Genomic DNA, 18,975 nt, shown 5'->3' on the forward strand with positions numbered 1-18,975 from the left:
CTCTACCGTCTCATTCCTCTTACTGTTTCCCCCACCCACTATGGACAAAAAACAAAGAGCAGGAGGTAAGAACAGAAAATAGCAAGGGGCAGGAGGTAAGAGCTGGGAGAGCTGGGAGGCATCAAAATTCGCCCACTTAATGCTCTCAGTGGGAGACTGAGGTGTAAAGGAGAGGGTCCTAGAGAGGACGTCTACCCAAATATCCCAGCTCTGAGCTGGGCAGGGATCGACAGTACAGGCTTTATGCCTCAGTCTTACCAAGAAATCAGTTGCTAAGCGGGTGGGGCACCAGTTAATGTGTGCATGGGGGGCAGTCATCTCCACCCACCTGGGTCTTGATCTTCACCATCCCCTTCTGCTGCAAGGACAGCTAGGGAAGCCAACAGGAGAGTCCTTGGCAGTTTCCCCTTCATCCCTTTCCTACCCTGCTGGGCGCTGGTCCCATGTGGTTCTGCAGATGGTCAGCCTGCCCAGAACGAACGGAGGACCAGAAGGTGAAAGCATTCGAGTTTAGACTGGCCTCTGTGACCCCCACTCCTTAGCTGTAGACAGATGTAGGAAGCAAAACATGACCCTTAGGTCCAGAAAAACCTAGAAGGTCCATGCTGGCAAGGGCTGCAGCAAATATTAACTCCCCTGACTTCTGCGTTGCACAGATGGGGAAACGAGACCCAGTTCAGAGTCACACTTCTAGTTCCTGAAGCCGTCTTGCTGATTCTTCCGAGCAACCACAGATCCTCCTGCAGGGAGGGCAGCTCAGTCAAGGGCGGATGCCATATCTCCCTTTGCTCATTGCCTGCTCCCCAAAGCAAGCAGTGGGGAAGTGGCCTGCTGGGCTCTGAAGCCAGTTTGTCTGGGTTCTAGTTTCAACTCCTGACTCTCCCATTTTTTGGTTATGTGACTTTGGGGGAAGTAACATAACCTCTGTACTGTACTTGCATTTCCTCATAAAATAGGTATGGGCCAGCGCAGTGGCTCATGCCTGTAATCCCAGCACTTTGGGAGGCCAAGGCGGGCAGATCACCTGAGGTCAGGAGTTCAAGACCAGCCTGGCCAACATAGTGAAACCCTGTATCTACCAAAATACCAAAATTAGCCTGGCATGATGGCAGGTGGCTGTAATCCCAGCTACTCAGAGGCTGAGGGTGAAGAATTGCTTGAACCTAGGAGGCAGAGGTTGCAATGAGCTGAGATCAAGCTACTGCACTCCAGCTTGGGCAACAGAGCAAAACCCTGTCTCAAAATAAAAATAAAAGTAAATAAAAATAAAATGGGTATGATAGTACCTGCCATACAGAATGATGAGGTTTATATGAGATAACACATGTGAAGGGTTTCAAACAGATTCTATACATGTAGCTATTGTAAATATTGCCATTCCACAAGGGGATGGGGAGGAGCCCGTGACCAGCCAGGAACCACAGGTTCCTCTGGGGCCCATAGAAGTTTGGGGCTCTGCGGAGGCCTGAGGCTTTTAGCCACAGCTCAGTTCAGCCTCCACCTAACAGCCTGGATTTAGGGCCAGGAACTCTGTGTTCAAATCCTGATTTTGTCACCAATTAAGTGGGTGATGTCATCAAAGCTTCTCCTTGGACTCTCAGTTTGGTAAAGTAGATGAAATTGGAGAGTATTAGGAGGACTGAATGCAACAAGGGCCATGGACTCTAGAGCCCATTCGAGTGTAAAGCAAAATTTATACCCCACCCAGAGCTCGTTCCCTTGGTCCCCTGACCCAACCCTAGGATCCATGTGGGGGAGGTAGGGGAAGGATGTCCCTACATTGACTACCCCAGTGCTTTTCTATAACACCACAAGCATTTGCTTGTGGTGTTACGGAAAAGGGGTTTCTCATGGAATCCTCCTAACAGGCCCTGTGAGACAGGCAGGACAGCAGTCAATAGCCCCAGATTACAAGGTGAGGGAATTGGGTCCCAGGTGTTCTGACTTATGGTCCAGAGCGCTTCTCAAAGGAGCAGCTGCCTGACTTTGCACAGCTGAACCTCTGGGGACTTCAGGTCCAAGTCTGACTGCTCCTTGGCATTGCCCTGCCCTGCCTGACCTGGGGCAATAATCAGAGCCACCTGTCGCCACTGATAGGTCCACTGGGGACTTGAAAACACAAGAATCCCTGAAGGACAGGATGAGGGGAGTCCCAAGACTCTTGAGAGGCTCTGTCTGTGTAGGGGTCGGGGGGGCATCACCAACTGGATTGAAGAGGGAACTGGGAAAAACCCATACTAGTGCCAGGGGCTCTAATGGCTGCAGCCATACTCAGCCCTGCCATGCCTGTGGGCACCTGCCACTTGCCCAGAACACAAGCCTCCTCTGAGCAACTGAGGGGTGGCTGCTACAGCTCACCAGTCTTCTGATGGGTAGGGAGGGAAAGGAAGAGTGAAGAGCGGGTGGTATGGAGCAGCTGAGGAGGGGAGGTATGAAGATGCTTTCTAAATGCTGGAGTTCAACACTACTGCAAGGGATTGTCATTGCTCAAAGGGTCTGGGGGCTGGGCTCACAGGGTGAAAGTCTCCCCTTCGAAGGCCTTGGGAAGCAGTGGGATTTCCCACTAATTTCCCTCCTGCGAATGGAGCAAAGGGGACAACTGCAGGAGGCTCAGGCTTCCCTGACTGGGCAGGGAACTGGGTGAAGATAAAGGTTGAAAATGCTCTGGGATTACAGAGGAAGCTCAGACCTTCAGTGTACAGTAAGGAAGTTCTGCCCTGCATGATGGTACCTGGGCCAGGGGATGTGTGGAAGCTGCAATCCAGCTATGAGCCCTGCTGTGGGGGTGTGTCCACCCCACCCACAGGATGGCAAAGGTGCCATCTGAGCTAGCAGTACCCCGGCCTGTAGTGGTGAACCTTACCAAGCAGAGGTTTGTGACGGGTGCCATTTAACAGAATTGCTAAGGTGTTTTTTTTTTTTTTTTTTTTTTTGACGGAGTCTTGCTCTGTCGCCAGGCTGGAGTGCAGTGGCACCGTCTCCAGCCTCCGCCTCCCAGGTTCAAGCAATTCTCCTGCCTCAGCCTCCCGAGTAACTGGGATTACAGGCATGAACAACCACACCCAGCTAATTTTTGTATTTTTAGTAGAGATGGGGTTTCACCATGTTGACCAGGATGGTCTCAATCTCTTGACTTTGTGATCCACCTGCCTTGGCCTCCCAAAGTGCTGGGACTACAGGAATGAGCCACTGCACCCAGCCAGAATGTCTAAGATTTTTACCAGCACTTTGCTGTCAGCCCCACCACAGCCTATCCACACACAACCTCAGCCATCTTACACTTGGTAGCCAAGGATTCTGGAGCCTGTGGGGAGGATCAGCTTGGCAGGGAGGGACTCTCGCAAAGATGAGGATGGACATCACAAAGCAAGACACCAAGGAGGCAAGAGGGGCAGGAAGATTCAGGAACCTTTATTGAGGGTCTTCAGGGAAGGTGTCTGGGGCCATGGATCCTAGTGCTGTACTCTCCGGATGGACTGAAGCTGCCCACTGTGGGCCTGTGTGCCAAACTCACTGTAGGTACGGAACTCTCCGCTGTGCCGGTCTCGCTCCAACACATACTGGTAGCCTCGGTAGCCTGGGTACTGGTAGGCCACCCACCTAGGCCAGTGAGGGCACAGGGGCAGGGAGTAAGCTCTGCCCCTACCCCTGCTCTATGTTCTCCACTAGCAGCCCCCCTTTTTGTAGCTCCCAACCCCCAGCTCCAAAATCATTGCTTCAACTTTCCCTATGTGGCTCTCTCCCTCCCCTGGCTACTGCTCCCAGTCTTCCTATCACAGTTCTCATCCTGTCTCCTGTACTGACCCTCCATTGCCTCCATCCCCTCATGTTCTCCAGCCCTTCTTCTGTGCCTATATTTTCCTCTGCCCCCCATTCTCCTAGGACCTCCTCATTTCCTCCCTCCCAGTCTGTCTCCATCCTTGCCTCCAAGTCCCCAATATCTCTCTTAGCACCCTCCCCACATCGCTTTTCTCCACCCTATCCCTTGGTCCCGATTGCTTTCCTGGTCTTCTCTCTGCCCAGTTCTGGTTCCAGGACTCACGCTCCGGAGCTGACTTTGAGGGAACCCACATCCTTGCTGGCCCAGCCCATGGAGGGCAGGGATGGGTAGTCATCAATGAGGTCAAACTTGCAACCTTGGAAATTGTCCCCCTCAAACAGTGTCACACGGCTGTCACTGTGGTTCTGAGGCACAGGAAGGTTGGGACAGAAAGGTCAGGGCTTCCAAAGGGTTGTTAACAGATACTCCATCAGCCTCACTTCCCCCACCCATTGCCCCACACAAGCTGTGCAGCTGTCTAGGACCCACAGGCACTCCCAGAGCTCAACCCATCAGCTCCCTGGCAGGCTGGGAAATGGATCGCTCAGAGGCTCCCCCAAACCTGGCCTCTCCCATGGCTTTGGGCTAAGGAGGTGACTGGGGAGATAGGGTTTCCAGAGACCCTTTCAGGTCAGGACTAGAGGGCACCTTGGGACATGGGCCTGTTTTGCAGGAGCAAAGCCAGAGGTCCTTAAAGAAATCTGTCCCGTTCACCAAGACAGTTCCCTGAGGGCTTCATTGACTAACTGTGCAATCCTCTGCCCAGCCCCTCAGCACAGCCAGCCTCTCACAGTTTAGTGCCCAGCTAAGGGGTACTGGATGGCAGAATCAGAACAGACATGTCAGGGCATCAATACTGATTGCATCTTGGCTCTGGCCTTCCCACTGCAGGGTTCTTCAGCCTCTTGGAACAGAGGAAGTGGGCTGGCCTGGGCTGGGTCCTCTGCTCTCCACTCCCCAGCCCTACTAGTAACCAGGTCAGCACAAATGGAAAATGAGATCCTCTCTTCCGGTGTATTTGATTCATTACCAACACCCTCACACATACAATAACACATATACAAACACACACTGAGACTGACTCTTTTCAGTGACCCTGGGCAAGCCACTTTGTCCCTTTGAGCCCCATTTCCACACCTGTGTATGGGGCTAACAGCGGCCACCCTGACCTCACAGGGCTGTGTGTCGCCAGAGGCACTCACTCACACGTGTGGACTATTGGATGTGAGGGAACGCTAGGCGCTCAGGAATGGGATGGCCTCAGTGCTGTCCATGGCGATGATTTCTGGATTCCAGGCCTACGCCCACAATCCCAACTTTCTTGGAGACACCCTTCTGATTCTGAGAAATAATGCTACTACCACCCATCTCGGAGTTTGTTTACATATCCCCCCTGCAGGGCTTGAACAGCCTTTCCAGGCGCCATGGTGAGGCCAGGGCCTGGAGTTAGGAGGCAGAGGAGGAGAAGTGGGCTGTGCTCACCGCGCAGAGCACTGGCCTGAAGGACAGCAGCTGGTTGCTGTTGTGGCTGCTGCTGCCACTCCAGGCGCTCCAGCGAGGATAGTCTCCCTTCTCCAGAATGAACTGCTGTCCCTGGAAGTCGGGGTACTCAAAGGCCACCCAACTGTTAAAGGAGAAGAGCTGGGAGGTATCTGCCTGAGCCACACCCCCACTGCCTCCCCCTTGCTTGCCATGACTGAAAAGACTGAGAAGCACAGTATTTTTCTCCAACCCCAAACCCTTCCCCTGACACACCCATTGTATGGCAATCCAGCCCCTCTCCGGACTAAAGGTCCCAAACCTGCTGCTCTCTGGGGTTTGAGGAGCCCAGGCTTCCCGCTCAAGGACCCCAGCTTGGGAAGGAGTTTTCCTGGTTATGAAGATCTCCCGACCAAGTGCTCCTGCCCCAAAGGTTTAGCCTTTGCACAGGGACACATTGGAGGACCCCTCCTGAGTATCATAGCAGGAACTGGGACCTCAGTTGGGGCAGGGGTAGGGGGCGGGAGGGTGGGAAAAGCTGGACTCTAAGACCAGGGTGGGGCCAGGGAAAAGGACTGGGTTTCTTTTGTTAAGCCAAGCGCAGAGCCTTCTACTTTTGCACAGAGAAAAACTCTGGGAAGGATGTAAGTACATTAGAAACTCCTTCACGGTGGGGTACTTCTCGCCTGTGTCTCTTTAGCACAAAAATACACACTTTCCCATGATTTATCTTGGGATGGGTGGGGAATTTTGGGGAGGCTATGGGGTTTCCCAAGTTGGCAGGTCTCTCCAGGGTTCGCGGGACAGGGTGCTGAGGCTCTGAGCCTGCGCCAGTGGAGCCCAGTGCCCCTCAACCTAGCCCAGCCGCAGCCAGGCAATCACTCACACGCCGTTTTCCACCTTGACCGAGCGCACCCTGCGCAGGCCTCCGCGCTCGCAGACGTTCGCACAGTCGCTCAGCAGCCGACAGCGACGGCCCTGGAAGTCCTCCTCATCCCAGAGCGTGAGGCTGGCGGGCGCTGGGCCCGGTGCGGGGGCGCTGCTCATGCCGCTGCGGATAGGAAGGGTGGAACCACGCGCTCAGCGTCTCAAGAGCCCCGTTTCGAGCCACAGCCTGCCCAGTCTGGTTAGGAGGTGAAGAACCCGGGGGCTGGACCAGGCCTTAGCTTCTGGACCCAGCTGCCAGGGGCTCGCCCTCTTCCCGCTCTCCCCGCCCTTTCCCACCCCAGCAGCGGGCATTCACCGGGTGGGTGAGCGCCGCACGCGAGAGAAATAGACGGGCTGCGAGGCTGCGCGCGGCCAGGCGGGCCGGGCTTTATACCCCGGCCTTGTCCCCGTGCCCGTACCCTTTCCTTCGGGGGTGGGGGAGCTGAGTCAGCAGGCAGGCTGCGGTCGGCTCTGGTCTCCACTGGGGAGCCGAGGCCTCTCCCGCAGCCGCCGCTGTGGCCCCAGCCACCGGGGAAGACAACAGAAAGTGCTGAGGCGCGCACCCCGCGCCCGCCGCAGCCCAGGCTGACTCGGCGCTTTCTTTCTTTCCAGCCTGAGCCAGGCAGGGCGTGCCAGGCCTCGGGGCAGAACTCGCCCTCCCTGGCCCGGCCCTCGGGACGAAGGGACCTGACCTCCCCGGGGCTTCGGGCTAAGACCGCGCTGCTGACTCGCGGAGCGGAAGTTCTTCCCAGAGTCTAATCGCCAGCCTTCCTCGGCCCTAGTCCAGGCCTCTCTTTTGGGCGATGCTAGGGCGGAGGTAGAGAAGGCTCTGCCCAAAGGATTCGCTTCACGTGCTCAGTCCTCTTTTTCCTGGAGGATCGGTCCACCGCGGCCCCTTTCCTCCCAAGTGTGCGTTCCCAGATCCTGCGACGCGTCCTCGGGGTGTCCTCGGGTCCGGGAAGGAGAGGAGGAGGTGATCAGGACCCGCCACGCGGCGGCGCCGGGCGCTGGAAACGACCGCCCGAGGGCCGCATGGTTTACTCAGAGTTTAGGCATAATAGCCACCCAGGGAGTGGCTTGCCGCGGGAGGCAGGAAGAATGCTGGGCCTCAGCTCGGCCCAACCCGTGCCGCTTGGGGTCTCCCACAAAGTTCCAGGCTCTAAGGATTCCGGCCCCCAACGTCTGCCTGAGAGTTAGCAGCTGGGGATGAAGCGCTTAGTTCAGGCGGAGCTCTCTGTTCAGGCTTTGGGGTGCGTGACCTCCATCAATTCTAAAACTGACCTGTGAGGAAGATGCTGTTGTTGTCCTGCATTTCCCAGATGTAGAAGTGGAGACCCAGAGGGCTTTGGAATGTGGTGGAGCGGTCACAGCTAAGAAATCTTGCAGGGCCGGCGCAGTGGCTCACGCCTGTGATCCCAGCACTTTGGAAGACCCAGGTGGGAGGATCTCTTGAACCTAGGAATTTGAGACCAGCCTGGGCCACACAGTGAAACCCCGTCTCTACAAAAACAAACAAAAATTAGCCGGTCGTGTTGGCATGCGCCTTGTAGTCCCAGCTACTTGGGAGCCTTTGCTTGAGCCCCGGAGAATTGGGATGGGAGAATTGCTTGAGCCCCGGAGGTGGAGGTTGCAGTGAGTGAGGCGAAATCAAGCCATTGCACTCCAGCCTGGGCGACAGAGTAAGCTGGGGAAAGGCAGCGGTGGGGGGGGGGGGGGGGGGCGTGGGTGTAGAGAAAGGGGGAGGGAGAGGAGGAAGAGGAAAAGGTTGGGAGCCCCAAAAAGGTTAGGAGCCCCAAGGGGTAGCTCCAGGTAGGAAATTTTCTCACCACTTGCAGTGGAATTTTCTAACCACAGCAGCTGTTAATGAGACACAAAGGCTTGCAAAATTGTAAGTTTTCCTTAATGGTGGTGGGTGTGGGTGGGCATATTCCAGCAGAGGTAAGAGGGGCTAGTGAGAAGGGAGCTAATATTTTGTTGCTCCCACGAGTCACATGCTTCCCTTATGGGTCCTCAGGACAGTCCAGTGAGTTAGGTTTGCCTGCACCGATATGAAAACGGAGGGTCAAAGAGGTGCAGAACCTTGTCCAAACTCATATGGCTAGCCAGTTTCAGAGCAAGAATCGAGCTCAGACCTTTGGAAGCCAAAACCTGTGCTCCACCACTGTCCATCGGAGCTCCTGTGCCAAAAAGTGCTCACAGGCCAGCTGTAGCCGCCCCAGCTCCCAGAAGCCTTGCCATACCAGCCTGCCTTCTAAGCCTTCTTCCCAGTGTTCCATGCTCAGCCCATCTCAGAGCCTTTGTATTTGCTGTTTGCTACCTGAAGTGTCTTGGTCACAAGATGGTGGCATAGCTGGCTCCTGTGTCACCTCCTTGGTGATGCTGTTCCAGGCACCCTTCCGTCCATCACATCAGCCTTTTTTCTTTGTAGCATTTATCGTGCTGTAAAGTAATCTTTTTCATCTTATGTTTATGGGTGTACCAGCATCTGCCTTACCAGAGTGTAAGCTCCATTTAAAGGAGCAGGGACTGTGTCTTGTTCTCAGTTGTTATCCTCAAACTTAGCACAGTGCTGGATGCATAGTAGGCACTCAATAAAACTTCTTGAACAAGTGAGTGAACAAGGTGGTCAGGCGTGGGCAAAATGTCCACGGAAAATGGGTGTAGAGAAAATTCTCCAGTGGAAGTGGGGGGGTGGTGGCTTGCTCTCCCACCCTTGAAGTTCTGGGTTGCTGAGAGTGGGCCCTGGGGCCAAAGGCTCCCTTGGGCCTCTCTTTTCCCTGGAGGAGTTACTGTTGGAGCTCGCAGTGTGTGTGAAGATGGGTGCCAAGAGTACAGGGCCCTAGAACTGGGCATGGAGGTAGAGTCCGAGTGAGGAGGATATGGGTCAGAGATGGGACAATCTCAAGCAGGTTTGATTGGGGGTGAGGTCAGAACCGCGTCCTGATTCCCTACCCTAGCTGGGGTTTGAACAAATACAAATCGCAAGGAGGGAATACAAACTACAGAGTGCGCACGAGCCAGTTCTGGACCCTTGGTGTCCCAGTCTTTGCCTTCAGTGTCACCAGCCGGGGCAGCGGTGAGGGGTGAAGAATCAGATCTCTCCTTCCCTCCTTCCCCCACCTCTATCCGACAATTCTGGATTCGGCCACCAGAGGGCGCGAGCAGGCCGCGCTGGCCCGAAAGCTGGCGCGGAGGGCGGGGTGGAAGGGAAGGTCCAGGTCGGCCAGGACCGCGGGCGCGGGTGGCTAGTGCGTCAGGCTGTGCGTCTGCGCTGTCCCCGACGCGGGCGTCAAGTATTGGTCAGAGGGTGTGGGGGTGTCTGTCGGAGACTGGACACTGTGCACCGACCGGGGCTAGGGGCTGGGCGTACTCCCGAGGGCCGGGTTCCACATGTGGGTCCGACGGCGGCATTCTGCGGGAGGGGTGCGTCGCGCCTTTTCCAGGGTTAGGGGAGGAGGAAAAGTGGGGAGGTCGTCCAGCCGAGATCCAGGTTAGAATTAAGAGTCCCGCTTGGAGTTGGGGAGGGGACCCCATGTGTGAGAAGGGCCCCTCCTCCTCCTCCTCCAGTGTGAAGCTCTGGTCTTGGCGGCAGCCAGCCTTTTCCCTTCTCTACCTCTTCCCTCCTCTCGGAAATGGTATGGAGGTACCCCCACCTTCTCACCCCTTCACCCATGGCTTTTAGTTCTAGTAACTGCGACCAGCTCTCTCAGAAACGGGTATGCCTACCAACACCACCCATAGTCACTGGCCCAGAAGACCTCTAAACATCTCAGGGTTCCCCAACATCCTCAGGCCCCTCCTGACTTTGGGCCTCACAGTCATTGCCAAAGAGAACAACCACTGAGGGGAAGGGGCTTCCAGGCAGCCCTGCCTACTGTGCCAGCGGAGGACTCTGGGATCGATACCCCTTGGGTACCACGGACCCCCTCCCCGTCTCCTCCTTTCCCCACCAGGCTGGTCCAGCTCTGCCCCTCTCCCCAGCTGCCGTGCCCCCCCACCCCTAACAGCTGTTCCTGTTTGTTTTCCCAGATCAGTTGCGCCCAGAGCTTCCTGAAGGATGGGTGCCCAGGTGGCTTTGTTTGCCAGCTCAGTACAGTCACCCCTACCCCCTCCACATCCACAGGCTGGCCTTGGGGCATGGAACAGGAGTTACATAGACAAAAAAACAGCAACCCCAGTCGACACGTCACAGAGCCCTCAAAATCTCGCAGAGATCTTATCACCCTCAGACACCCCCTCCCTGGCCTCATTCAGTTCTCCATCTCACACTGGGACTTCTGGGCCCCACAGGGAAATCCTCAGGCCCTCACCCCACCCCTAGCCACCATCTCCTGCCCTCTGATTTCACCGAAACCCACATCCCATACAGACCCATAAGATCCCACAGATAATCCTTTGAGCCTGAGTCCCCTCCATGAGGCCCTCAGATCCCACCCAGACCCACATCCCATGTGGGGACACATAGATCCTGCAAGGAAGCCTCAAACCCACTCCTAAGCTCCTGCCCAGATCTCCATCCTCAACAAAGGCCCTGAGAATCCCTAAGAAGTGGCACCTCTCTCATCTAGAGCCCCAACCCAGGAACAGCCTGACTGCTCAGTACTGCTGGGCAGCGGAGAGGGGCTGGTGGCTCATGTCCTCTCCTCCAGCCGGTCGCCTCCCAGCCCTCCCCCTTCATTTTACTGGGAAATCATCCAGGGTTTGGGTACTGAAGATGCAAATTCAGGGAAGGGTGCCTTCCCCCACCCTGCTACCATCACCAGCTCCTCCTTTCCACCCCTGCTTCTCTGGCCCCCGCCCCCACCCCCAGTCTGGAGCCCAGAACCAGCAGATGAGCACCTTCCCTGAGGCTGTGCAGGACTGGTCTCCTGGGAGACAGAGATAACGGGTACAGAGACCAGTCTAGTTTAGGCCATTTAGGAGCCCCACCCCCACAGAGTCATTGTTCTGTCCCACTAGAAACAGAGCCCCTCTCCTCTGCCTCTCAGTGGGGTTAGAGAACTGGCCACCATCCAGGGAGCTAGCAGGCAGCTTTCACCGTCGCTCACACACCTGGACACAAAGCCACAGGGCTGGCACAGGGTGACAGGGAGAGGGCACACACAGACACATGTTCAGTCAGATGGAGACAGAGTCATCCACAGTTCCAGGCACATAGATGTGATGCCACAAGCTTCGCATGCAAATAGTCTCGTTCTAGGATTCAATAGAAACCTCAATGTCATATTCATGCATGGGCAGACTTATTCCTCAAAGATTTAATACGATGTACTATGTGCCATGGGCTGTGCTGGGTACTGGACTCACACACGAATATGCCCCATCACTTTCACACGTGCACATACCCACTCCACGGTCACCCAGGGAGGCATCAGCTCAGCCACCCACCCAGGGTCATACAGACACTGAAGGGTGAAGAGAGTGGGTTAAGAGGCTGTTGTGATGATTTAAATGCATGTAAAACAGAACTGGCCTGCAATGTCCACTCAATGAATGTCCGCCACTGCTGCTGCTGTGGTTGTGGTTATAACTGGCTCTGATGCATGTGCTTCCCATCACCCCTGGGGCTGGCCAAGCTGGGGGAGTGGTCAGGCTGCAAGTATGGCTCTGAGAGCCGTACTCTCCTTCTCACCCTGGTCCCTGGCAGAAGCCAGCCTAGTGCTCAGGATGGAGCACCTTCCTGCCTCACCGTATTTGAACCACTCCTTAGTTCATGACCTCAGTTTGGGAAGATTGGGAGGGTCAGAGGGCAGGGTGCCAATTTCCTTTGTTCTTGCTCAGGCCTCTGCTGTCTAGGAAAAAATGCTTGGGAACCAAGCCGAGGACCTGTCTTCTGGTGTCAGTGCTTGTCCTGGCGCCATTTGGGGCGTTTGGTCAGTCACTCCTCTCTTGAGGCCTCTGTTTTTTACCTGTAAACGAATCTGGCTGTGGGTCCTGGAGGGGCCTCCCAGCCTTGACTCCTGTGATGCCTCTGGAAGTTTCCTTCCCCTCCCTATCCAGCCTCTGCCTGCCCCACCCACCTACCCGCCTGGCCTAGCCAGAATGAGGGGGCGAGTTGCCATGGTCTCCATGGGGACTAATCTCCAAGAAGGTCAGTGAGGCTCTGGTACTGCCTTGGCCGGATGGGGATTAGCACCTGGGTATGAGTCTCCCCCCTGCCACCCAGTGCCTCCACTCCCGGGTCCCCCCACTCTCACACAGACCCTAGGCAGCCTCTAAGCCCAGAAATTCCAAGGCTAGGCCAGAATCATTGGGGCGGGTGGGGGCAGAGCAGCTGCTATAGCTGTTGGCTTGTCCATCTGTGGCCAAGAGGGAAACTGAGAGAGATGGAGTCAGATCTGTGCCCCTCACTGGCCCCCGGTGTCCAGCCACAGCCTGGGCCTTGCCCCTCCCTCACGTTCTGTCCTTTATTGGGAGGAGATGGGCTTCCAAGATAAGGGTATCACCCTCCCCCCAACTTCCAAACCTGGCTCCCACCTAGAAATCACCCGTTTATCCTCTGCTGGGGCTAATTCCCACCCCAGTTTGGGGTGGGATGGGGCTGTTTCGCAGCTTCCCCCTTTCTCCATACACACAGTGCCTCCTGCCTCTGGTCCCCTGAGCCCTAACCCCATGTCTCCACATCCCCCATCCCTCTCAGTGTATATCTCTTGTTATCTTGAATTGTCTCCATGTGTCTCTCTCTGTTCCTCTTCCCTGGTTTCTCTCTGGTCATCTCTGTCTCTGGTCTTGCTCTCACAGTCTGGGATCTGCAGCCTCTACGGCCCCTGTGATCTCCCCTGTGTTCTCACACCCCTCTGTCCTTCTGTCTATGCTCTTGGTCTCTTTCTCATCCTTCTCCATTTCTCTTCTGCTGTTTCTCAGCTGCTGCACTCCAACTGCTCAGTTCCTTTTCCACTTCCCCCACTACCTGGTCCCTCCCCCACCCAGGGTGCTGACAGGGACGACAGGAAGCAGGCCCTAGCTTTGAGCAGGAGGGGGAGGGGGCCTGCCTCGCACACCAGCTGCTGAGTGCCCCCCTCCCCATGCAGCCCCGCACCTGCAGGCCTGCCCAGCACTGGGAGACTCCGCCCCCAGCCTGGCAGCTGAGGAGGGACCTGGATGAGAGGCCAGATCCCTGGTAATGGCCAGCAAACGCAGTCTTAGGGATGGATGCGGGGCGGGGGGCTGGGGAAATTAGGCCCCGGGGTGAAGGGGTAGTAATTCTCAGTCGCCAGGAAAGATCCCAGCCCAATGGGTGGCAGCCTCCTTCTCACCACCTTCCCCTCAAGGCCGTGTGTGTGTGTGTGTGTGTGTGTGCGCGCGTGTGTGTGCGTGTGTGTGTGTGCGTGTGTGTGTGTGCGTGTGTGTGTTTGGGAGGGGGTCGTTCCAGGAGGAGACCTCTTTGTTGTGCAGACCCAGGATGTGGAATCCTGGCCCCTGCCATGGTTGGGGAGGGAAGAGGAAGCCCTGGAAGACACAGGGAAGGTGCGCTGGGACCATGCCAGGCCCCTGAGAGGCAAATCTTCCAATGCCAGGCAAAGAGCAAAGGGCTGGCCCAGGACAGAGCCAGGTCAGGGGGGCCAGGAGAGGGCTGCACACACCCTAGCCCAGGACCCAAGGACCTTCCCCCGCCCCTGGGGCTGCTCCATGAAGAGCCCTCCTGTAGTCCACCCTCTCCTCAGACCTGCCTGGGATCTGTCCAACACCATCTCGCCCCCTCCCCCTCCTCTCTCTGTGCCACGGTCTCGGGCTCAGCAGATCCTTTGGGGCCTCTGGGTAGTTGGGTGACATAGGGGCACTAGAGCCGGTGGTGGTGGAGGGGACAAGCCAGCACCTCTACGAACATGCAATTTGGAGGGACTTCTGACCCATCTCCCGGGGCTGCCTCTGCCTGAGCTGAGGGCTGCCTACCTACCCCACCCCAGCTGATGGAAGCAAGGACGTGGGATTCTGAGGTTTGAGGAAGGTGGTGAACGGCTGTGCCTGGGGGCTTGTCCTTTTCAGTCAGTCTGACTGTCACAGACGTGGTTAGACTGAAAGAGGGACCAAGGAGGTGTCAGGGAGTGACATCTCAGGATGTCAGCAGCGCCAAAGAGATCCTAGGAGTGGATTTGAGGTTCCATGGAGGCCCTCAGCTTCCCCCGCCCAGATTTTCCACACATCAGCCTTGGCTCCAACTCCGTGAGGGCCTCCATCTTCCCCAGCATGGCCAGGAGCCCAAGAACCTGGACAGGAGGCTGGGGAAGCCCTAGCCCTTGCGGGAGGCCAGACCAACCGTTCACTGAGCAAATGGGAAAACCAAGAGGCCGGGAAATGACTTGCCCAAGGCCACAGAAGTCGCGGGGACAGAGGCGGACTAGAATCCGGGTTTCCACCTCCAGAAGGGTTTCTGTTCTGGGCCACGGCCCCCTTCGCCAACCGCTGGAGCCGGCTCAGCCCGTATTACGACGCAGAATGGAGCCTGGCAGCCCAGAAGCTGCGGGCAGGGCAAGGCAGGGCGGGTGGGGCCGGATGGGAGCCGGATCTCCACTTGAGCGGCGCACAGCCTCTCCCACCCGTATGGTGGCGATGGCGGTGGCGGTGGCGGCGGCAGGTGCCTGCGTGGCGATCAGGCCGGGCCCCCGGGCTGGTGCTGAGAGGCCGCCCCTGCCTCACGCGAGCCGAACGAACAAAACGCTCAGGTCCGGTTTGTGCGAGGGGCTCGTCGCGGGGCGGGAGCGGAGGGCCCGGGGCCTGGCGGTCGCCCTCGGTGATCTCCTGGTCCTGGTCTTCCGCGAGCGCAGTGCTGCACAGCGCCCCGCTAGCCTCCGCCCTCACCTGAGCGCATCTGCGGCTGACACGTCGGCGGCCGCGGAGGCCACCGCAGGTGCGCACCTGGCCCGCCCCTCCCTTCCCAGCCATCCTCCGCCTGGCTTTCCTGGCCCCTCTGCCCGGCCCAGCCTAGCTTGGCTTCGTCCCCAGCCCACGCCTTGGAGCTTGTCCCGGAGCCCGGGCTCAGTGTGCTCTTATACTGCCTGTTCAGTCCCCGCCCCCAGACACACACACTCACACCTGTCCAGGCGCCCGTTTGCTCGGGGCAAATATTGACTCATGGAGGCGGAGCCCCCCCGTCCCTCCCCCGCTCCGGCTCTGAGACCGGAGCTTCTCCGAGGCCTTGGTGGCGGGGGCGGAGGGGAGGGTGCTGGGGACCTGGGCGCCTCTGGAACAACACCAGATGTCACTTTTCCACCCACCTGCCTCTGGGAGGGAGGAGCCGAGAAGCAGAGGACAGAAGCTCCCAGGCGGGGGTTAGGAGGAACCGAGAGGTGGGTATCCATCCTCGTCTGAGGACTGATTCACAGTGGGAGTCGCTTAGCAGGGTCTGTGGCCCGAAATCCAGTGGTGACCTCGACCCGCCCCAGCCTAATTCCTGGCCCTCCGCGGCGTGCCTCAGTTCTCCTTCCTCCCCAGCCTCTTGGGCTCTTGGAGCTCGCCAAATGCTAAGGGGTTGGCCCTGGGGGTGCCGAGCCTCAGAGCAGGCGCGGCGCGGAACCGTGAGGGGTGGCCCTGCCCCGTGGACACCTGCTTCGCTGGCCAGGCCTGGCACTCAGTTACTGTGCACCAAGCTACGCTGGGGCAAAGGTCAGCCAGGCCCCGCCCGGAGCGCCCTCCACTGGCCAGACCCGGTCCAGCGGCCGGCAGCTAGCGGCAAGGTCTCAGTCCAGCTGCAGTGCGGGCAGCGAGTGCAACCTCCCGGGCCCTAAGTTCCCGCCGCACCTCTGCAGTCAGCCCAGGCTGCTCCCTGCCATCCTTCCCTCTCAGAGCGTGCGCGCACGTTTCCCCCTCGTCGGGGAAATAAAGTCAAGGTAGATATAGAAAAAAGACTAGATGCTTTTACTGGCGGGGTGGCGGAGAGGGGGCCAGGCATGACCTAGGGCGGCATGTCGGAGAGGCTGGGCGCGGGCATCTACAGAAGGTCGGTAGGAAGTGGCATCACCGGGTGGAGTACCTCTGCTTGCTGCGTCGGCAGCAGCGTGTCCGGGGTCAGAATCCTGGAAGACAAAAAGTCCCAAGTAGGGGTGGGGACAAGGCTTAGGGCAGAGCCTGCCTGCCCCCCTCGCCCCTCCGGCGCGGTCTGCACGGCCGCTGGCCCCGGCGCCCCTACCTGGGCACACAGAGCGGTGGCAGGGCGATGACGCGTGGCCGCGAGGTGAGCACCACCTCCCCGCGGCTCGCTTCCACCAGGATGTTCTGGATCATGTTCTCCAGCAGCGCCTCCTGCAGGTTGGTGAAGGCCGGGAGCCTGCGACGGGGCGGGGGCTGGCATGAGCGTGGCCGCAGTGACCGCGCGCCTCCTCGCTCGCCTGTCCGTGCGGTACAGTGCGCTGCGAGCTCTACGGAGATTCCCATTAGACTCCCTTCATCCACTACAGTATGGGCCATCCTTGTTTCAATGTTACAGACGTTCCAAGTGTGGCTAAAAGATTCCAAGTTGCCAAATATGCTGCTAGTTTAAGGGGTGGGATTCAAACCCAGGCAATGTAGTAGGCATCTCAGGGTCAAGTTTGGAGAAAGGTAGGGAAGTGATGAGAGGGCACAGAAGGGACTGGGTGGGGCCTAGGGAATCCCTACAAGGACATAAATCATCTGTAGGGCAGCCCCAGTGGGAAGTCCCACCTGCAAGACAGGTGGTCCTTTTCTGGCTCTAGAAGCCCATTTACAAGACTTTGCAGACTATAACAATTCTCCTGGTAGTCATGCCTTGGTAAATGTCAACAACCAGTTCTCAGAGAAAAAAGAATGAAGTTCAGTGTTGGTGCTCAGCTGATACTCCCGCAGAGGCCTTAAGCTACCAACATAACCTCACTAAGCACTGAGTGAGGATGAAATGTGCATACAGGCAGCGGCTGTCCTTGGCATCCCATTGCCTTCTAGGAGCCTTCTGCACTTCGCCTCCTCCCATCCTCACTGGGGCCTGGCTGCTCACCTTCTGATGGCCTCCTTCTCGTCCTGTTCTTGCTCCTCCTTCACCATGACTTTCAGCTGCTGTTGCCACTGCCATCGAATGGACTCCTGGGACTCAGGCTGTGGTGTGGGCCTAATCTCTGCCCAGCTCACTTTCTCTTCCTTCTCATCCCTCTCCTCCTCCTTCTCTATCTCTTCCTTGCCCAACTCCTCCTCCTCTTCTGTCTCCTCTTCTTCCTCCTCTTCCTCCTCCAACTCCTCTTCTTCCTCTTCACCCTTCTCCTCCTCCTCCCCTTCTTCTTTCTTCCCCAACCCTGGATCGTGCTCTGGTCTGTCTTCCTTCGGCTGCTTGCCCTTCCCATCCTCCCAGCTGCTGGAGGGTAGAGGCAGGATTGGCATTAAGTACAGGCTGTTTTTCTGGTCCCTGAACTTAGCTGATGGCTCATTCCAGAACTGGCAGAAGTACGGCACCTGCTCCACCAGGCTTTGGTCCACAGCCTCATGGAAGTTCTTGTCTTCCAGCAGGCCCCTAGGTGGCAAGGAGAAGGAGAAGGCCCTTGCTGAGGGGCCCTGAAGCCCCTGGGGAGGCCTGGCTTAAGAGCTAAGTGCTAGGTGGGAAAGGGGCTGCTAGGTGGGGAGAGGGGAACCCTTGGTCAGTTGTTCCTCCTGTCCCTTCTTTCAAGGAAGACATCTTTGAGCCTCATGAACTTTTAGAAGCAAGCATAGTATGGTGGAGGCAGGGCAGGTCAGATTCATACACATACTGGGCAGGAACCCTGGGGAGACAGTGAACTGGCTCCAGACTCATCTGCCAACCCTGGAAAGGGGCAGAACTCAGAACCCAGATCTGAGAATCCCTCCAGCCAGCTCCATCAGAGCCCCACTGTCCTGAGGTGGGTGGGTCGGGGGGACAGTGGCAGGATCTTGCAAAGAAGTTCTGTTTCTTTTTTTCTTCTCTCTCTCTTTTTTTCTCTCTTTCTCTTTCTCTCCTTCTCTCTTTCTCTCTTTCTCTCTCTCTTTTCTTTCTCTCTGTCTTTCTTTGTTTTTCTTTTCTTTTCTTTTTTTGACACAAGGTCTTGCTGTCTCCCAGGCTGGAGTAGAGTGGTGTGATCATGGCTCACTGCAGCCTCAACATCCCAGTTAATTAAGCTAATTAATGGTCTCAAGCTATCCTCGCACTTCAGCCTCCCAAGTAGCTGGAACTACAGGCATGCACCACCATGTCCAGCTAATTTTTGTATTTTTTGTAGAGATGGGGTCTTGCTATGTTGCCCAGGCTGGTCTCAAACTCCTGGGCTCAAGCCATCCTCCCACTTCTGCCTCCCAAAGTGTTGGAATTACAGGCAAGAACCTCCGTGCCCCACCAAGTTCTATTTCTCAAGAAAGGAAGAGTGCTGGAATGTAAGGGGCTCTGGCTGAATGAGCTGAAGGGATGAGAAAGTGGCAGTGAGGGCCCAGAGTGTAAGCTGGTACCTGATGATGGTGGTGAGAATGTCAACCAGGAGCTGCTTCTTCTGCTTGGAGACAGGGCCCCACTTGTTAGGGGATTTCCCCTCGGAAGTCTCTGACTCTTCCCTGGGGGCCTTCCTCTTTGGCAGCTCCCTGTGGCAGCCATGACATTCTGAGTGGCCTGGGCAAGCCACCATGTTGGGGTTGGGGGCACAAGCTGTGGTGGTAGTTGCCCAGTGATGAGGACACAGATGAGTTTGAGGCACTCCCAGCCTTAATCCAAATGTAGTGCTACTGGGCTCAGAGAACCAAGCTCAAACCCTCAGAGTAGCACAGGAAGTAGAGAGACTCCCAGTTGGAAAAAGAAGGAACAA

The 18,975-nt window shown here is 57.1% G+C and overlaps 2 protein-coding genes across 3 annotated transcripts in view; both read right to left on the reverse strand.

Moving 5' to 3' along the window:
- Positions 1-3,392: 3,392 nt before the first annotated feature.
- On the reverse strand, positions 3,393-7,901 carry CRYBA2 (crystallin beta A2). Of its 2 annotated transcripts, none has more exons than XM_007966321.3 (5): positions 6,919-7,901; positions 6,186-6,350; positions 5,303-5,444; positions 4,043-4,185; positions 3,393-3,600 (listed from the first exon to the last, which is right to left on the reverse strand). In XM_007966321.3, exons 2-5 carry the CDS (start codon positions 6,344-6,346, stop codon positions 3,453-3,455), a joined length of 594 nt encoding a protein of 197 aa, XP_007964512.1. In that variant the 5' UTR covers positions 6,347-6,350; positions 6,919-7,901; the 3' UTR covers positions 3,393-3,452. The 2 variants fall into 2 exon arrangements, with proteins under 2 accessions (XP_007964512.1, XP_007964510.1); XM_007966319.3 differs by having other exon boundaries at positions 6,543-7,901.
- Positions 7,902-16,058: 8,157 nt separating this feature from the next.
- CFAP65 (cilia and flagella associated protein 65) overlaps positions 16,059-18,975 on the reverse strand; it is a 40,021-nt gene continuing 37,104 nt past the window's right edge. Inside the window, exons 31-34 of the mRNA XM_073020081.1 lie at positions 18,626-18,754; positions 17,175-17,681; positions 16,353-16,490; positions 16,059-16,239 (exon numbers count right to left, since the gene is read on the reverse strand). Of these exons, the coding sequence (XP_072876182.1) occupies positions 16,155-16,239; positions 16,353-16,490; positions 17,175-17,681; positions 18,626-18,754 (859 nt within the window). The 3' untranslated portion in view covers positions 16,059-16,154. The remainder of the gene's footprint in view (positions 16,240-16,352; positions 16,491-17,174; positions 17,682-18,625; positions 18,755-18,975) is intronic.

This window comes from Chlorocebus sabaeus, chromosome 10, assembly GCF_047675955.1.
Source record: "Chlorocebus sabaeus isolate Y175 chromosome 10, mChlSab1.0.hap1, whole genome shotgun sequence".
NCBI classification, from domain to species: Eukaryota; Metazoa; Chordata; class Mammalia; order Primates; family Cercopithecidae; genus Chlorocebus; species Chlorocebus sabaeus.